The 16,028-nt window shown below is 46.6% G+C and overlaps 1 protein-coding gene across 1 annotated transcript in view; it reads left to right on the forward strand.

Annotated features, from left to right (window-relative positions):
* Positions 1-16,028, forward strand: part of DOCK2 (dedicator of cytokinesis 2) — a 371,400-nt gene that overhangs the window by 57,373 nt on the left and 297,999 nt on the right. The window contains exons 15-22 of the mRNA XM_010980444.3: positions 1,267-1,365; positions 3,131-3,203; positions 3,314-3,417; positions 5,183-5,366; positions 5,529-5,626; positions 7,280-7,369; positions 7,760-7,860; positions 8,700-8,834. Of these exons, the coding sequence (XP_010978746.3) occupies positions 1,267-1,365; positions 3,131-3,203; positions 3,314-3,417; positions 5,183-5,366; positions 5,529-5,626; positions 7,280-7,369; positions 7,760-7,860; positions 8,700-8,834 (884 nt within the window). The remainder of the gene's footprint in view (positions 1-1,266; positions 1,366-3,130; positions 3,204-3,313; positions 3,418-5,182; positions 5,367-5,528; positions 5,627-7,279; positions 7,370-7,759; positions 7,861-8,699; positions 8,835-16,028) is intronic.

Genomic DNA, 16,028 nt, shown 5'->3' on the forward strand with positions numbered 1-16,028 from the left:
CACCACAGAAATGCTCAGAGAGACACAGTTCTGCAATTTCGGGGCCTGGGCTGCAAAACCAGTCCTCAGGTCCCTAGATCTCCGGAGACTTGAGGCTGAAAATCTCTGTGTCTGGTATAAAAACAGAACTTAGGCCCCTTCTGGGTGATCCTACCTTAGATCAGTTTTGGGGCCAAACAACTGGAATGAACACACAGAGAGAGAATGAGGGGCTGGCATACGCTATTGCAAGGTAACTCCTTGTTACTCTGAGGGTGATTCTTATGGCAAAGAATAAATAGCCTATCTAGGTGTGCGTGCTCTGTACTTTCTGTCAGAACATCCTTCCTGTGTTTCTGCTCAAAGTCACCTTGGAATCTTTCCTCAAGATCTTCAGCTGTTATCAGCTTCACGAAATCTTCCCTGAGTCCTCAGGGGGCACTGAAGTGTCCTTTCTCTGTGCTCCATAGTGTATAATACAGTCAGTCCTCTGTATCTGTGGGCCCTGTATCTGCAGATATGAAGGGTTCATTGGACTACACCATTATATATAAGGGACTTGAGCATCTGTGGATTTTTTTTAATCAGCATTAGGGGGTTAGGGCGGGACCAAGCCCCTGTGGATACCGAGGGACAAAAGGATACATGTATCTGTCATCACATCACGTTGTCTAGTGATTTGTATGCTCCACAATGGTCCCTCCACCAGACTGTGAGCCCCCATGTCAGGTGACTGTCTGACTCACGCCCGTATCCCGGTGCTTAGCATGGGCCTGGCACCCTAACTGTGGGCTGCCTTAGCTCCCTCTGCCAGTGTGTCTGCCTGAAACCCGAGCCCCCTCCCCTTTTCCAGCTCCCGCCGGCACCTTGGTGTGTTAGCATCAGAAATCCGTCAGAACGAGCTGCTGCTTGGCTGATCTGAGCCTGTTTGTAAACTTTGTGCAATTCAGCTTTAGGAAACAAATAGGATTAATAAGACTGGCAGCATGCAGGAAATCCAAGGCCGGTTACCATTTAACAATAGGGCAGCCACGTCAACGGGTACTGTGCTCCAGTCGTTTCCAGAATGCAACTAATAGAATTTCTGTAGTTAAGCAGCTGTCACTCCCAGCGCTGGGCATATTCATGTGTAAATCCATAATGTAGGAGGGTATCTGGCAGAAGGCTTGAAGAAGGCGGGGTTATCCCAGGCCCCACGGCCATCTTTGGTTTGGGGACCAAAATTGCCCAAGCATAGAAAATGGCAATTTTTCAATGTTTTCTCTCTTTTCGTTTTTCTTGGCTCAGAATGCAATTTGTGTGGGAGCTGGGGACAAGCCCATGAATGAATATCGGTCCGTCGTATACTATCAAGTCAAACAGCCACGGTGGATGGAAACAGTCAAGGTAATAATAATAAAAAAATAATAAAACAGCTGCAAACCCTGACACCTCCCTACGATCTGAAACAGTACTCTGGCACGGGTCTGGTGGTATGTCAGGCAGGAAATAGTGATCCAGTGGGTGAGCACCCTGCTTCTCTTGATCGCCCTTCACTGGCCCAGGGAGCAGCCACCGTGGAATTGTCAGATGGTCTCGTGGACCGTGCCCAGCCCGTCAAGCTGTGGCATGCTACTCAGCAGTGAAGAGTGGCAGAACTTGCGGGCAAATTTGGCTATAAAAAGCTGTTTAATGCCTGGAAGATATCCTACTGGGAGGGTACCTCAGGTGGAAGCGGCATTAACCACAAATATTTGCATTACCAGATTGTCACACTAAGGCAGGAGGGAATATCATGTGTTGGAAGTAGAGCTTGGAATTAATTTAGCAAGCAGTGATGCTTGATCACAGCTTCAAATATCTCTGCCGGGGAACTCACAGCAGTCTTTAACTCACCCTGTGCTCTGAACCCAGACTCAAGATGCTCAGAAGACTTCCCTTTTGGGGATGGCTGGTCAGACCTCAGTGGTTCTTGCCTTCTCACCTGTATTCCGATTTGCCTCGTGGGTCTCCCTGTGCTCACTCTCTTCAAGGTGATGACCTGCCCAACCGTGGGGTCAGAGAGCTCTTGGACCAGGTCGTTTTCTCTGCACTCTCTTGCACCCCGGTTACGATATCTCTTTGCTAGCCCTCTTCATATTATTATAATGACGTGTTGCCCTGTGTGGGCCAGGAGTTCTTTGCGTGTACGGACTCTTCCTTCCATCACCCTGGCCGCTGCCTCGCGTGGCTGTCAGTTATAGTAATGATTCCATGTGCAGGGAGGGATGGATCAGACTCGAGCTGCCCATGTGACTCTCTGTCGTTCTTTCGCTCTGTCTGAAACACACAAACACGTGGTGGACCTCTTCAGGCTCAAATTTCATTTTCTGGAGCAGAAAGTCCCCAAAGCGTGCATCTGTTTGGCTTCTGCTAGTCATCTGTACGAAGTAAACGTGTCCCTTTTTAAAATCTGAGTGGTTTCCTCACAGGTAGTTAAGCTTCTCTGTCTGGGCCTGAATCGGACAGTACAGAGATTAAGGTGGGGCTCTGGGGGGTAGGATAGCCCAGAGCCAGGCCAAAATCATCTCAGTCAAAGGAGCAGCAGACCTCTAACTGGACAGTGAAACTGGGTGACTAAGGGGTGGTTGTCAGGTCCTCAGGAGGAAGAAGCATCTGCATGTGTGTCCAATTAAGGATGGGAATAAATCCTGGGATTTCCCCAAATATGATTGTACTGCAGCGTTTTTATTCTTTCTCATAAACAAGAGTCCTCCAGCAGGCCCCCTAATGAGCATTGTTAATTTGCTAAGCCCTGCTGCAATTGCCCGAACTCCTGGAGTGTGTGAGGAGAATGTGCCTCGTGCATTTTGCCGTGCATCAAATCCCGTGCTAAAGTTATGTGACTTTTATATCAATTTGAGGAGATTCATTTTTCCTCACTATAATTTACAGACCTCTTTTCATTGGCCGGGAATGCAATTTGCCAAATGGATTACATTTGGTACTTTATTTTCTCTTCATAGCTAGTTCTTATGTAATTTATTTACAGTTCATCAGGCTTGATGGATGGGTGATAAATCAGCACGCAGCACTCTCAGTTAAATGGTCTGGCTGCCCTTTGCGGGGCGGGGTGGAGCGGGGAGGGCCGTTTAACTCCTTGTATCCTGAGCTCTCGTTTCTGCCTGCTGAGGTGGCCGTCCCCATCGAGGACATGCAGAAGATCCATCTCCGGTTCATGTTTCGGCATCGGTCGTCCCTGGAATGTGAGTCCCCAGCCAAATGGCATCTCTGCAGCCCTTCCAAGGGGAGACAGTGGGATCACTGGGTGGCCCGTGTGTGGCTTTCTTTCCTGACCTCACAATGCTATTTCCAGCTAAGGATAGAGGAGAAAAGAACTTTGCCATGTCCTACGTGAAGCTGATGAAGGAAGATGGGACCACTCTGCATGACGGATGCCACGACTTGGTTGTCCTAAAGGTACCGTGAGCTAGGATTAACTCTGCAGGGAGGATGGTGCAGGAACTGAAGGGGACATGGCAGGATCGCTTAGTGGTTAAGAGCAGGAACCCCAGAATCACACACATCAGGGCTTCCCAGCTGTGAGGCCTTGTGCAAGGTCTACTCTGGGCGTCCATGTCCACATCTATGAGCCCTCAACGAATAGTTGTGAGGGTTACATGAGACAGTTCGTGTCAGCTGTGACAATGGTGGGTACGTGGAGCTCTCAGTAAATGGAAAAGGTTATTGTTACATAGAGAATGGCTTTGACTCTGTAAGACACCTGTGGAATGTACAGAAGACCAGCAGGAAATATTTGAGAGATTCTTCACTGTGGCTAATGGAAAAAATGTTAGAATTTAGGATCCTGATCCTGCTGTTGACTAAATTCAGAGTCCTCTCACGTGTCTTCCTGAGTCTCAGTTTCCTTTTTATTAAGTGGCGATGGTCACATTTATGACAGACGAATAAGGTGGCCCATGGGAAAGCACATGGATAAAGGGTACAGGTGACAGCTGGCATTTTTTGTACGTCATGAGACTTGAACTGTTCTCTAGAAGTTGGGAAGTGTTTGCCTGACCCTGCATGCATGCTTGCCCACAACCCCTCTTGTGACAGTGGCGTGCCTCTGCTAACCCCTGGCTGGTGGCAAAGGGTGTGGCTGTGAAAGGGGCAGGGCTAAGTGGTCAGCACAGGGGTCAAACCCTTGCCCTTGACTTTCTCAACCTCAGAACCTGAAGTTGCCCTTTTTTCCTGTGGCCTGCTTGGCAAACTCAGCCTCATCAAAGCTTCCTCACATGCTCCTTTTCTCTGAGTCTCTGGCTTTTCCAGCACACCCCCTTTTCTTCGGTGCAGCCTCTGTTTTCTCATTTAGGACACATCCAGGTAGTTCTTGGCTTAATAGCCATTCTTCCCCAGTGTGAACTCATTGAGGGCTGAGTCCCAGTTGCAGTCAGTTTTCAATTTAGTCACCTTTCTTAAGCCTCCGTTTCCTCAACTGTAAACTGAAGATGATAACATTGTCCACAACAGCAGTGATGGCTGTGGGGCTTGAGTGCAGTGAACTAAGGCATATGAAGCACCTAGTGTGTATTTAGTGCAGATTAAGGGCTCAGTAAATGTTACCTGCTCCAACGCCTACCTCTAATCACTCACTCCAGGACACCAAGGGACTTAACGTGTCTATTGTTTTACTAAGCATTTATATGCATTGTGCTGTCTGGTCTGCTCAAAATTTCTAGAATTAGGCAATATGATTAACCTTCAGTTTAATCATGAGAAAAATGAGACACAGAGAGACCAAGAAATACATCCAAGATGACACGCACTTGTGAATGGTAGAGCAGCTCTAAGTTCCATGACTTTCAGAGTCCGGTGCCTTGGCTGTTAACTTGTTCTTTGAGCTCTTTCCTTCTCCTCCTGGTGGGCTTGTTGATGCTAAGATTTCATGCAACCTAGAACGAATTAAAATGTCCTGTTTGGGAATCTTTTTTTTCAATCCCCTCTGTGCCGTTAGTGAAGTCCACAGAGTCTTCAAGTGGTTGATCAACTCCTTTTCCATTAATGTAACCTTGAGTTCTTGCCTGTTTTGCAGAAAAACAGCCCTACCTTACCAGCCGATGTTCATTGCTCCTCTATTTCTGACCCTTCCCACCTTACAGTGTATAATCTGGCCGCTGCAAGCTCTGTGTAGCACTGGGCACATATCCTTGGCTTGGGGAAGTAACCGAGGTGTTGTTTCCAGGGGGACAGCAAGAAGATGGAGGACGCCAGTGCTTACCTGACTCTTCCTTCCTACCGGCACCACGTGGAAAACAAGGGGGCCACCTTGAGTCGAAGCTCCAGCAGTGTCGGGGGGCTCTCTGTCAGCTCCCGGGATGTGTTCTCCATTTCTACGCTGGTGTGCTCCACAAAGCTCACCCAGAATGGTAGCGGAACCACTGAGAGCTGTGTGTGTGTGTGTGTGTGTGTGTGGTATGCGTGTGCATATGCGTGTGTATGTGTGTATGTGTGGGCAAGCCTGGAGAGGTTCTGATATGGACAGTTTAGGCCAATAATAGTAATTCTGTTTGTCTGGACTCTTATTTTAGTGGGTTTGCTGGGTTTGCTGAAGTGGCGTATGAAGCCACAGCTGCTTCAGGAGAACTTAGAAAAACTGAAGATTGTCGATGGAGAAGAAGTAGTGAAGGTCAGTGGGACTTCATTTTGCTTGTATTCATCCACCAGTGACAGAGCTTTAAATCACGAGGGGCTTCAGGGGAGAAATGAATTGTTGAAGGAGATGGGTCAGCTTTTTCTTCTGACAACGGGACACGGCTTCCCAAGTTGCCATGAGAAATTTTCACTGGGAAATCTGGGGGATGATGTGGTTCGGTGATGCTGTATGTTGAGCAGCAGAAATGTATGGTTGCGCTCAGTCTCTGGAAATAGATCAACTTGGGGGTAGATCTCAGCTCAACTGCTTGCCAACGTTATGTGATGATATTATCAATATGGCGTATTTTGCAGGGTGGTTGTGAGCATTCAAGATGATAAATATTTTAAAATTACTCACCAAGTCTCTTACACATAATACACGATAATTGAACTAAAGCCTATAAAACATACAGAGTCCAACCAACAGTCACTGTTATTTGTTTTTGTTGTTACAAGTTGCTGCATAGTATGATCTTTTAGTGTTGTCTACATGTGGCTGTTAGAAATGAAAAGTATTCTTGGTTTCTGCTGCTTCTAGGACATTATGTATTAAACATGAGAAAGGGAAAGACATCAACGCTCGTATTTTAAGTGAACAAGCAGAAAAAAATGCAAATGTCAGGTGTGTTGCTCTGTCCACATGGTGAGGGAGAACATAGTGTCTGCAGTGCAGATCTAATTAAAGCAGCCCTCTCTCCAGCACCATGAATTGGGACAAGTGTTTCCCAGAGGTCCTAGTGATCTTGTTTCCACCAGGAACTTGGAGCCACTAGAAACTCTGAGATTGAATGTCTTTATGTGGTAGCTCTGTGTTTTGACTATAGGAAATACTGACCCATCTCTTAGGAGGGAGGGGTATCAATTTTTAGTTAATTGCCCATACATAGAAAAGCAATGGTTGAATTTCCAGATCAGTGCTTTAACTGTGCACCATTGACCCACCCGCCTGGTTCAGCAATGGCAGGAGAATTCCCCAGACATTCTTTTATAAGATTTATTACCTTGGGGCAGCTTGGGAAAGTCATCTGAAAGGGAATTCCACTGTCTTTTGCATTCTTTTTTTTTTTTTAACTCTGTCATTGACATATGCTCTATATACAGTAACGTATATACAGAGCACTTATCTTAAGAGCACAGTTCAGTGTATTTTTACACACGTACACAACTGGATCCCCACCACCTAGATCAAGACACAGAACATTTTTAGCATCGCAGTAGGTTCCCCTATCCTCCTTCTCAGTCAGTAGCCCACTCGGGAGTCACCACCAAGCTGACTACCATCATCGCAGATGGGTTTTTTCCTGTTCTTGAATTTCATAAAAGTAGAGTGACAATGAATGCACATTTTGTGTCTGACGTCTTACTCTGCACGATGCTCATAAAGGTTATCCGCGTCATTCCACGGAGTCATAGTAGTTGGTTCTGTTTTATTGCTGTGCAGTATTCTGTAGTGTGAAAATGCTCCTGTACATTTATCCACTCTGCTGCGTTGCTCCAAGTTCGGGCTCTTGTGAGTCAGGCGCCCGGCCCTCCTGCACGTGGCCCTTGGTGGATGTGCGCTCTCATCCTCTTGAGTCTGCACTGAGGAGTGGGACTTCAGGGTCACCTGCCCTCTTTCTTACGAGACCTTCATTATTTTGCCCAGTTTCTCCAGGATACTCTGGACGCCCTCTTCAACATCATGATGGAACATTCTCAGAGTAATGAGTATGACATCCTGGTCTTTGATGCTTTGGTAAGAGAAAGGGGACAGGTGTTCAGGGATGTTAGGCATAACGTGTGTCCAACTGAGAGAACACTGAGAACTTATGGCCCACATCGCCATTTATGTGAACTTTTTGGAGGCATTGTGACATCTGGCAACCAGACCAATGAATTTTCTCCAACTCACCTGACCATGAAACCCCTTGGTCTTATAACGCCCCGTTGCACATTTCATGAACCACTTTCTAGGAGACAGACTATCTTAGTGAAAAGGACTTAAGATACGCTGGTGACTAGAGATATATTGGTGAGCTAATTCCTGGGCAAAAGAATTTTAATAGGGGTTCAGTTAGGCCATGTAAATACAGCTTCCCGCTCTGGGTCTGCCCCCAAAACACTCATTCCTTGCCTCTTCCTCAAGATCTACATAATAGGACTCATTGCTGACCGGAAATTCCAGCATTTCAACACCGTTCTGGAGGCTTACATTCAACAGCATTTCAGTGCTACCCTCGCTTACAAGTAAGTAACTGCATTTCTTACTTGCCCTGCCAGGAGGCCTGTGTCACAAGAAACTTGGTTAGTTTCCTTTTGTCACCAGCCTGTGTGAGTTCTCCCTTTTTTGACAAAAACCCAGTCTGTGCTTGTGTTATTTACAATATATGCAAACCCATAGATTGCTGTGAATATGTTATGGTGGCAGAAGTATATGGAAGTGTTTGCTCATTCACTGCTTCATTAAATCAGTCAGTCAGTCAGTCAGCTACCATTTATTGAGCAGCTACTTATTGTAGACACTGGGGTTCAAAGGCTAGGGAGAAGAAAGTGCATAGGAGAAGTAGCTCAGGACAGCTTGGGTATAGGGAACTGAGGGTTAGAGCTCAGAGATGGTGCTGGAAAAATTAGTGGGGGCCCGTTTGTGAAGAGGCCTGGAAAAGCAGGCGAAATAGTAGTCGCAGATCTGCCCTGCTGGTGATAAAGGATCATGGAAAATTTCCAAGCAAAGGAGTTCCGTGACATTGCAAGAACATTTCCTGTGGGATGAAAAGGCTGAAAAGGACATGATCACCACCAGCATCATCTCCACTCACATCCTCATTATGACCAGTTTTCCTAGTCAAAAGATTTTTCTTTCCACCCAGTTTTTCCTTTGCTGGCTTTTTATGGGCAGGAAATACTCACTCCCTGTATTACATGTATTTTTTAAGCAGAGTTACTTTTATGGTGTAAATGAGTGAGTGAGCTTGGCTGTACCACCACCTTTAACCTTTGATTGAATGCCTTATAATTTACTGAGAAAACTAATTACCATGCCGTGGATGGCAAAATGATGTATTTTGAAAATACGATCCCTTATTCAGGAAGTTGATGACGGTGCTGAAGACTTACTTGGATACCTCCAGCAGAGGGGAGCAATGTGAGCCGATCCTAAGGACCCTGAAAGCTTTGGAATACGTATTCAAGTTCATTGTTCGGTCGAGAAAATTGTTTTCGCAGTGAGTACTTGTTATGTCAGAGTGATCGATCGGTTAGCGCTGCAGTTCCTCCGGGATGCAACAGTATTCATGCCGTTTGAGAAACTCTTCCACAAAATTATAACCAACTGTTGATAAAAAACAACTTAAAAATCCAACACAGGGAGTTGTGAGTAAGTAATCATTCCAAGTTCATTTGGGGGAAGAGAAAAAGAAATCTTCCTCTGTGGTCGGGTTACGTTTCACCCAGTGAATATGGTTTGTGATTCGAGGCTCTTCTCCGTTTCGTCTAACATTCTCCGTGTGATCTGAGATATGGTGAAAACCTTCCAGGAATCTACAGTCCATGGGGCTGAGGAAAGCAGAACTCAGAATTTGACATTTATTTGGCTCTAGGAGAATGTGCATGATGGTACAGCTGGTATTTGCAGTTGACCTGCCTGCCAGTGAAATCCTAGTGGCCAAAAAGTGCGCTGACGTGTGAGAGCACCTGAGAGATTTGGTGTTTGATGGTCAGTAGCACAGAGGTTAGCCGCCCTTTTAAAGGGCTTTAGAGGTGGAGGCATTCCAATGCAGCCCGCAGAGTAACAATTTGTGTTCATCCTGGCTAGAAGGCAGCGTTGGGCAGGGGACTGGTGGTGTGGATGACCAGGTTGGTTGTGTGTGATGGGAAATAAGAAGAAGCAGGCAGGGAACGTATTGTATTGTCTGGATTCTTAATGCTAATGAAGAGCACTCAACTCAAGATGACTTGGGGAGAAAAAGGACTTAATTTTATTTCACATTATTGAAAAATCATGGGGGTAGTTGGCCTTACGCATGGCTGGATCCAGATGCTTAATGTTATTCAGATAGTCTGTCTCTCTAGATCTTGGCTCTGCTTCCCTTTTGTTGGTTACTTTCTGAGGCAAGTTTTCCAATGTGGAAAGCTCAGGTTCATATTCTACTATCTTAAGCAACTCTAGGTTCCTTGTCATTCTAGCAAAATTCGATGCCAAGAACTATCTTGGGTCATGTGCTAAGGTCTTCAACAGTGTGACCAGGGGGATGAATATGCAGATTGTGTAGTTATGGTCACATGTTCACCTCTGGAGCCGTGAGTCAGGTCGGCCTCTTATGGTATGAACTTGTTTAGTTGGAGAGATGGTTTCCTGAAAGAAAGTAAAGTCTGTAAGTCATCATTTTGATGATGACAATGGATGGATTATGAAAGCTGCTTGTTCAGCAAGGCATCTGACATGGGTAATCATTTGGGATTCTCCTTTTTGGGAGAATTCTTTGAGATGTCAGTTGGTGAATAGAAAGAGGTGAGTGTCTCGAACCGTGTCACAAAACATGTCACTTAGGTTATTCTAAAAGTGAAGTATCTGTTTCGATTCCTCTGTTTTCATCAGATACTGAAGGCAGAGACTGTGTGTTAAAGTCTTAGGGGTATTCTTCCAAGTTCAAGAGATACTTGTCAATTATTTGAAAACCAGTAGAAGACAACTGTGGGTCTTTCTGTGGGTTGAGTTTCTTGGAGGGGTTCAAGGTTTGAAACATTATAATTCCAGATTAGGCAGGGGTAGGCAAGAATATCTTACTCCATCTTCTAAGCGAGAACTTCAGATCTACAAGAAGAACGTATTTTTTCCATTTACCACATCGTATGCCTAGTTTTTTCTTTTGGATTATCCCTTCCTTCCTTCCTTCCTTCCTTCCTTCCTTCCTTCCTTCCTTCCTTCCTTCCCTCCTTCCTTCCTTCCCTCCTTCTTTCCTTCCTTCCTTCCCTCCTTCCTTCCTTCCCTCCTTCTTTCCTTCCTTCCTTCCCTCCCTCCCTCCCTCCCTCTCTCCTTCCTTCCTTCCTTGGTCTTTTCTTCTTATCTTTTTTAGTCTTTGTTTTTTCCTCCACTGGAACAAACAACATTTGTACATTTGATTTCTTCTTTTCTTCCTGAAGGCATGTCATCTTGCTTTCTCTAGTTCTTCATTCAGTAGAAATTCAATGCTATTGGAACTCTAAGTGATTTTTAGCTTCCTAAAGAGTGGGATGACCTGTTATTCTTTGCTGTATTCCCTGCATAGCATCTAGGACATCTTTGACACTCAAAACCTGCCAGTTGGATGACATGCATTTTGAGGGCTAGGAAATGGCCTTTGGCCGGAGGAGGTGTTTTTCAGGTGACTCAGACACAATCTCATGAACAGAAATAGAGGCTGACCTGCAAAGAGTGTCTGGGAGCTCGTGCTGAGGGAAGGTTGGTGGTGTTCATTTCAGAGTCTCCCTCAATGGCCTGCCCTTCAGGGGAGCTTTGAGGACATTGGGAAGTGATGGAGAAGTGCTTCCCCGAACTGGAAGGGCATTTCACTGGGGAAATTAGAAGATAGAAGTTTCAATGCTTTGAGATTTCTAAGCCAGCTGGTGGGAAATTGTAGTGTAGTTACTGCTTTGGGGGCTCATTGTGTCTGCATATTGTGTTTCTTTTTCCTGCTACTCCTTTTTCTTCTTTCCCATGTGCATAACTGCGGCTAATTGGGCGCCCATTAGCTGTTCCCTTGCCTTTTTTCCCTTTGCGCCTGCTTCACAGGAGCGTTTACAACGGCTAGGGATGATCCTGTATCAGTCTGCAGCATGTAGCTGGGTAAGAGAGGAAGAGAAGTTGTTGAAAAGAATTGGAATTTTCTTTGGGATCATTCATTTCTATCACATAGCCAAAGAAAGTGGTTTTCCTGTCCCTTCTTCTTGGGTCACTAGCTCCTGAGTCGAAATCTGGGTAGGTGTCTCTGGGCACATACCTGTGCTGTGTTGCAGTGGAAGCTGGCAGAGCAGGTTTGAGCTTCTGCCACAGGAGAAATATGGGAAATTCCTAAATTGTCGGAAGTGGGTCCAAAAGATTCTGGGTGCCCACAGAAATGACCAGTCTCCACTGGGCTTTTCTAGAATGACTGAACCCCTGGGAGGTATAGGGCACAGTGAGGAACATTCAGAAGGAGCTGAAATGATTATCTTGGAGGCATTAAGCTTCTTTACAAAACCCCTTGCCATGCCTTTTATCCTGAAGCCCAGACAACCAGCTGAGCTTGTCCCCAAGGTTTCTGAGCCTGTGAAATCACTCAGAGTCTGCTGTAGCCCATGCTTCCCTGGTCCACGTGATGGACACCAAGGAGCTCCCCTCCCTGCTGCCCAGGCACAAACAGAAATGAGCCTGCAGAGCTGTAAGTATGACTCCCCAAAAGAGGGGAGACCCAGAGTGCAGTTCTGAGATGGCATTTGCTCCTTCTTGTCTGTAGTCCTTTCAGATCCTGGAGCTGCCACAGGCTGGAGTATGGGGAGGTGGTGTGGGACACGGTGATGGTTGCCCTGTACTGGGCAGTGTTGGCTCAGTGATGGTCACTGGTCACACAGGACATTTCCTGTCCCTGTAAGCGCCTGGCTTAGAGAGTGACTCAGCCTCACTGAGCCTTAGTTTCCTCATCCGTGAGTAGGGATAAATCAGCTCTCAGAATAAACATTAGCTGTTACCGTGTTTTCACCTAGAAGAGACGGAAAGGGTGCTTGTTTCAAAAACTCAAATTTAAATTAGTAAAAGTTTTAGTGTCTTGATCCATGCTCAAAATTTGGCTTACTGTTCATGCTATCCAAGACATTTCTTGCTCTTTGTTTTTTAGGAGGAGGGGACACCTTTACCAGGTGTCTTTGCTTTTTGAGGACCTCAATGCAGGGCATTTTATAGCTCTGTGAATTCACCTGGGTCTGTTGCTGGCCCTTAGGGTGGGCCCTGCTTTTGTCTGCTGCTTCCACTGCCTCTGTGCGTGTGATCAGGCCCTTCTGGTCCAAGCTGTGCATCCAGCTCTCTGTTCCCTGCTTGCTCTGCCTGTCTTTTCTTTTGCATCATGCCTTCTGCTCTCATTACAGTTCTGCTTACTCAGTTCCTGCTTCCTCCTCCTCCTCCTCCGAGTAATCCCTCTCCTGGGGCTGCTCCGCCTTCACACACTCCTCCTTCACCACACTCATCGCCACCGTTTGTTTGCTTAGGGGCGGCAGTCCGCTCAGTGGTTAAAGGCATCGTTTCTGGAACCAGGCTACTTGGGTTTGAATTCTGCATTTGAATCCTACCGCTACCAATTACTAAGGTTCATGACCTTGGGCAAGTAATCCACCCAGAGCTCAGTTTCCCTGTTTGTAAGACAGCCATGTATGGAACAACCCGGGCAGAGCTGTTGTGCAGACAAGATGAGCTAACGGATGTCAGGCACGTGGCAGTCAGGCGGTGCCTGTCACAGGGCAGGTGCCTGCCTTATTATTACCTGCTAAGTGCATTTTACCCATTACCTCCATCAGCCCCCCAAAATAATCCTATGGAGAACCTCATCTCCTGACTTCATCTCCTGTTCCTCTCTCACTCCCCGCCAGCCCCATAGGTGGCCTTGTTGTGGCTCAAGTTCCTGACACAGGGCCTTTGCACCCTTCCCCAGACACCGGCTTGCTCACCCCCTCACCTCTTTTACAACTTTGTTCAAATGTCTCCTTCCCTCCCCTCAGTGCAGTGGCAACCCCTGCCCTCTGCACTTCTGACCACCCTCCCATTCACTCTGCTTTGTCTTTTTCCTCCCCGTGGAACTAAATACATGTTAACATACTGTACCATGATAAGTCATGCTTTTGTTTTAATTATCACTGCCCTCTGCCGGCTAGAGTGTCCGCTCCTTGAGGACGGGACTCTTGACTCGGTACTGCATTCCAAGCACCGAGGACAGCACCCAGCACACAGTAGACTCTCCTTCAATAAGAGACGAGACAGCCCTTCTAGCCCCCTTCCACGGGTGACCAGGCTGAGGCTTAGACCCAAGCCCAGAGGGCGCATAGCTAAGAGTCAGGAGAGCAAGGCTTCTCATTCTGCCTCATCTGATTAAGCAGTTTTGAGAACCGGAGCTTTTTCCGGACCATACAAGTGTGGTTGGCCAATGGGAGGGGCTGTCCTGAGAGAGAGCAGCTCTGGCGGGAGGGTCTACCTGCTGGGTGCTGCTGGGGCTGCTGGGAGGGGCGAGGCTGCATGGGTTTAGGTGCAGCCATCCATCCCTAAGCACAGTAAGACTTCAGTGAAGAGAACGAGGCCTTGGAGCAGGAGCTGTCAGGAAGGGCATCCCCACCAGCATGGCGAAGCTGTCTGGGCAACAGTGACTTTATCCTCACATCCTCCCAAGAAATGAATGAAGAAAAGCTGACGTGGGGCTGGCCCAGGTGAGCTCACACCCCTTGGAAACAAGCTACTGCTCAGGGAAAGAGGACTGCACACATCATCCTAATGGGAGCAGCAGCATCTCTAGGAGTTCTTCTGCTCCCCAACCCTCACTTGGGACCTGGGAAGGCTGGCCATGGCGTGTGTGCACAGTGTCATTTGCCTGCACTGAGGCTGCCGCTCCATTAACACAGGCTCAAAGGAGCACAGTTCTCACCTCCAGCGGACGCTCCCAATCTAGCTCTGCTCACTCAGGGTCAGACATCCTTGCCCTCTCTCTAATTGCCTTCAGCATCAGATGATCTGATGCTCTCTAACGCTTGCTTTTGCGTTTTTATTTTGCACCTTGCTTTATTCTACCCGTCCCACCCCCACCTCCCCCGGCTCCCGTCTCATCCTTCCACCAGTTCAATTTCTTCATATGTAAATATTATATGCTACTTTATCCTCCAGGTCATGAATATGTTAGGCAGCAAGGTTGTCTGAATAAAGCTCAGGCAGGCCCAGTCTAGCCTGCAGTCAGAGGGAATACTTAAGCCTCTGCCTTTTTAAACAGATATGGATTTAGCTTGGAGGTACTTGCCAGTGTGATTTGTTTTCATTGTTCACGTATGAAAAAGTATTAAAATGTAATCATCGGTTTGTGCGGAGCACGAGTTGGAATGCGGGTCATGTTGCTATTCCCGTTTCTCCTGCATGTGATTTGTTTGCATGTTAATGCCGTTTATTCCTGTGTAAGCCTCTGTTTTCAGCTTTGAATATTATTTCACTTTCTGATGACAGTAATGGCTCAGTAAACTATACAATTGCAGTTAATGGGATTATTTTATGATCCCATTAACTTGGCATCAGATCAGGGTGGAAGAGAAAACTGTCATCAAAGGGATGTTGTCAAACAGTTACTTCTCTTTAATTTATTGTCTATTTTATGAATTGCTACAGGGCAGAGAGGGAGGTCTTAGCCTGTTTTCCTACAAACTTGTGAAAGCACTTTGTAAACTGTTAAGTAAGTTGTCCTTACTATAACGTGAAATTGTGCACATGCATGCACTTTTAAACAGTCCTCTTTTCCCTTTGCAAATGGAAATATTGATCAACTTTTATTGAGCACCTATTCTGTGCTAGGGACTTTGTTAAGTGCTGGGAACTCTGAAATTTAGTGTCAGATGTCCTCGAGCAGTGGCAACTTAGTGGACGAGATGAGACACACGTGCCAGCAGTCAGATGCCCACGTGCCTGGAGTCAGCAAGGACCAGGGTTGTGGTTCAGGAGAGGTCTGCAAGTGGTTCCTGGGGGCAGACCGGTTTGAATGACGGACTCCACCTCGGGGGAATCGGTAATTCTTCGCAGAGGAGGTAGTCTTTTAAAGTAGACATTGAAGCCCGCCCGTGGAAGAAAAAATAATCAGGAATTATATAGAACTTCCAATTACTCCTACTACTCTAAGGTACCATTTATAAAGCCCCTTCTCTGTGACTGGCTCTGTTTTCACTCTACCTCGCTTAATACTTACGACAACCCTGCAAAGAACAGATACTATTATAGTCATTTTACAGAAGGGGAAATTGGGGCCCAGAGAGGTGCAGAAAGTGACTCTAGGTCACACAGCTAGATGTCGGCAGGGAGGGATCTGACAGCAAAACCTCTGTCCTTTGCGCTCTTCTGTGCCCACCCTGTGAATAGCTAGGCAGGTGAAGCTGCAGTGGCGGAGAAGTGAGGGTGTGTCTGAGGAGGGGGGCTGAGGCTAAGTTGTAAACTACTTTGAGCACTGGATCAGGGAGTGTGACCTCGTCACTTCCCCGCTGGGGGATATTGGCATACGTGCTGCCCTCCGTCCTCAGAGCACAGAGGGAGTACCCCATTGGGGTATACACTGATCCACTGGGATCAGACAAAAATATTAAAATTTCTTCATTTTGTCACAAGATGAAGAAATTAAACTTTGTAACTATTTGACTTAGATTAGTTTGTGGATATAATTTATCAATAAATAAGC

Source organism: Camelus dromedarius, chromosome 27, assembly GCF_036321535.1.
Source record: "Camelus dromedarius isolate mCamDro1 chromosome 27, mCamDro1.pat, whole genome shotgun sequence".
NCBI classification, from domain to species: domain Eukaryota; kingdom Metazoa; phylum Chordata; class Mammalia; order Artiodactyla; family Camelidae; genus Camelus; species Camelus dromedarius.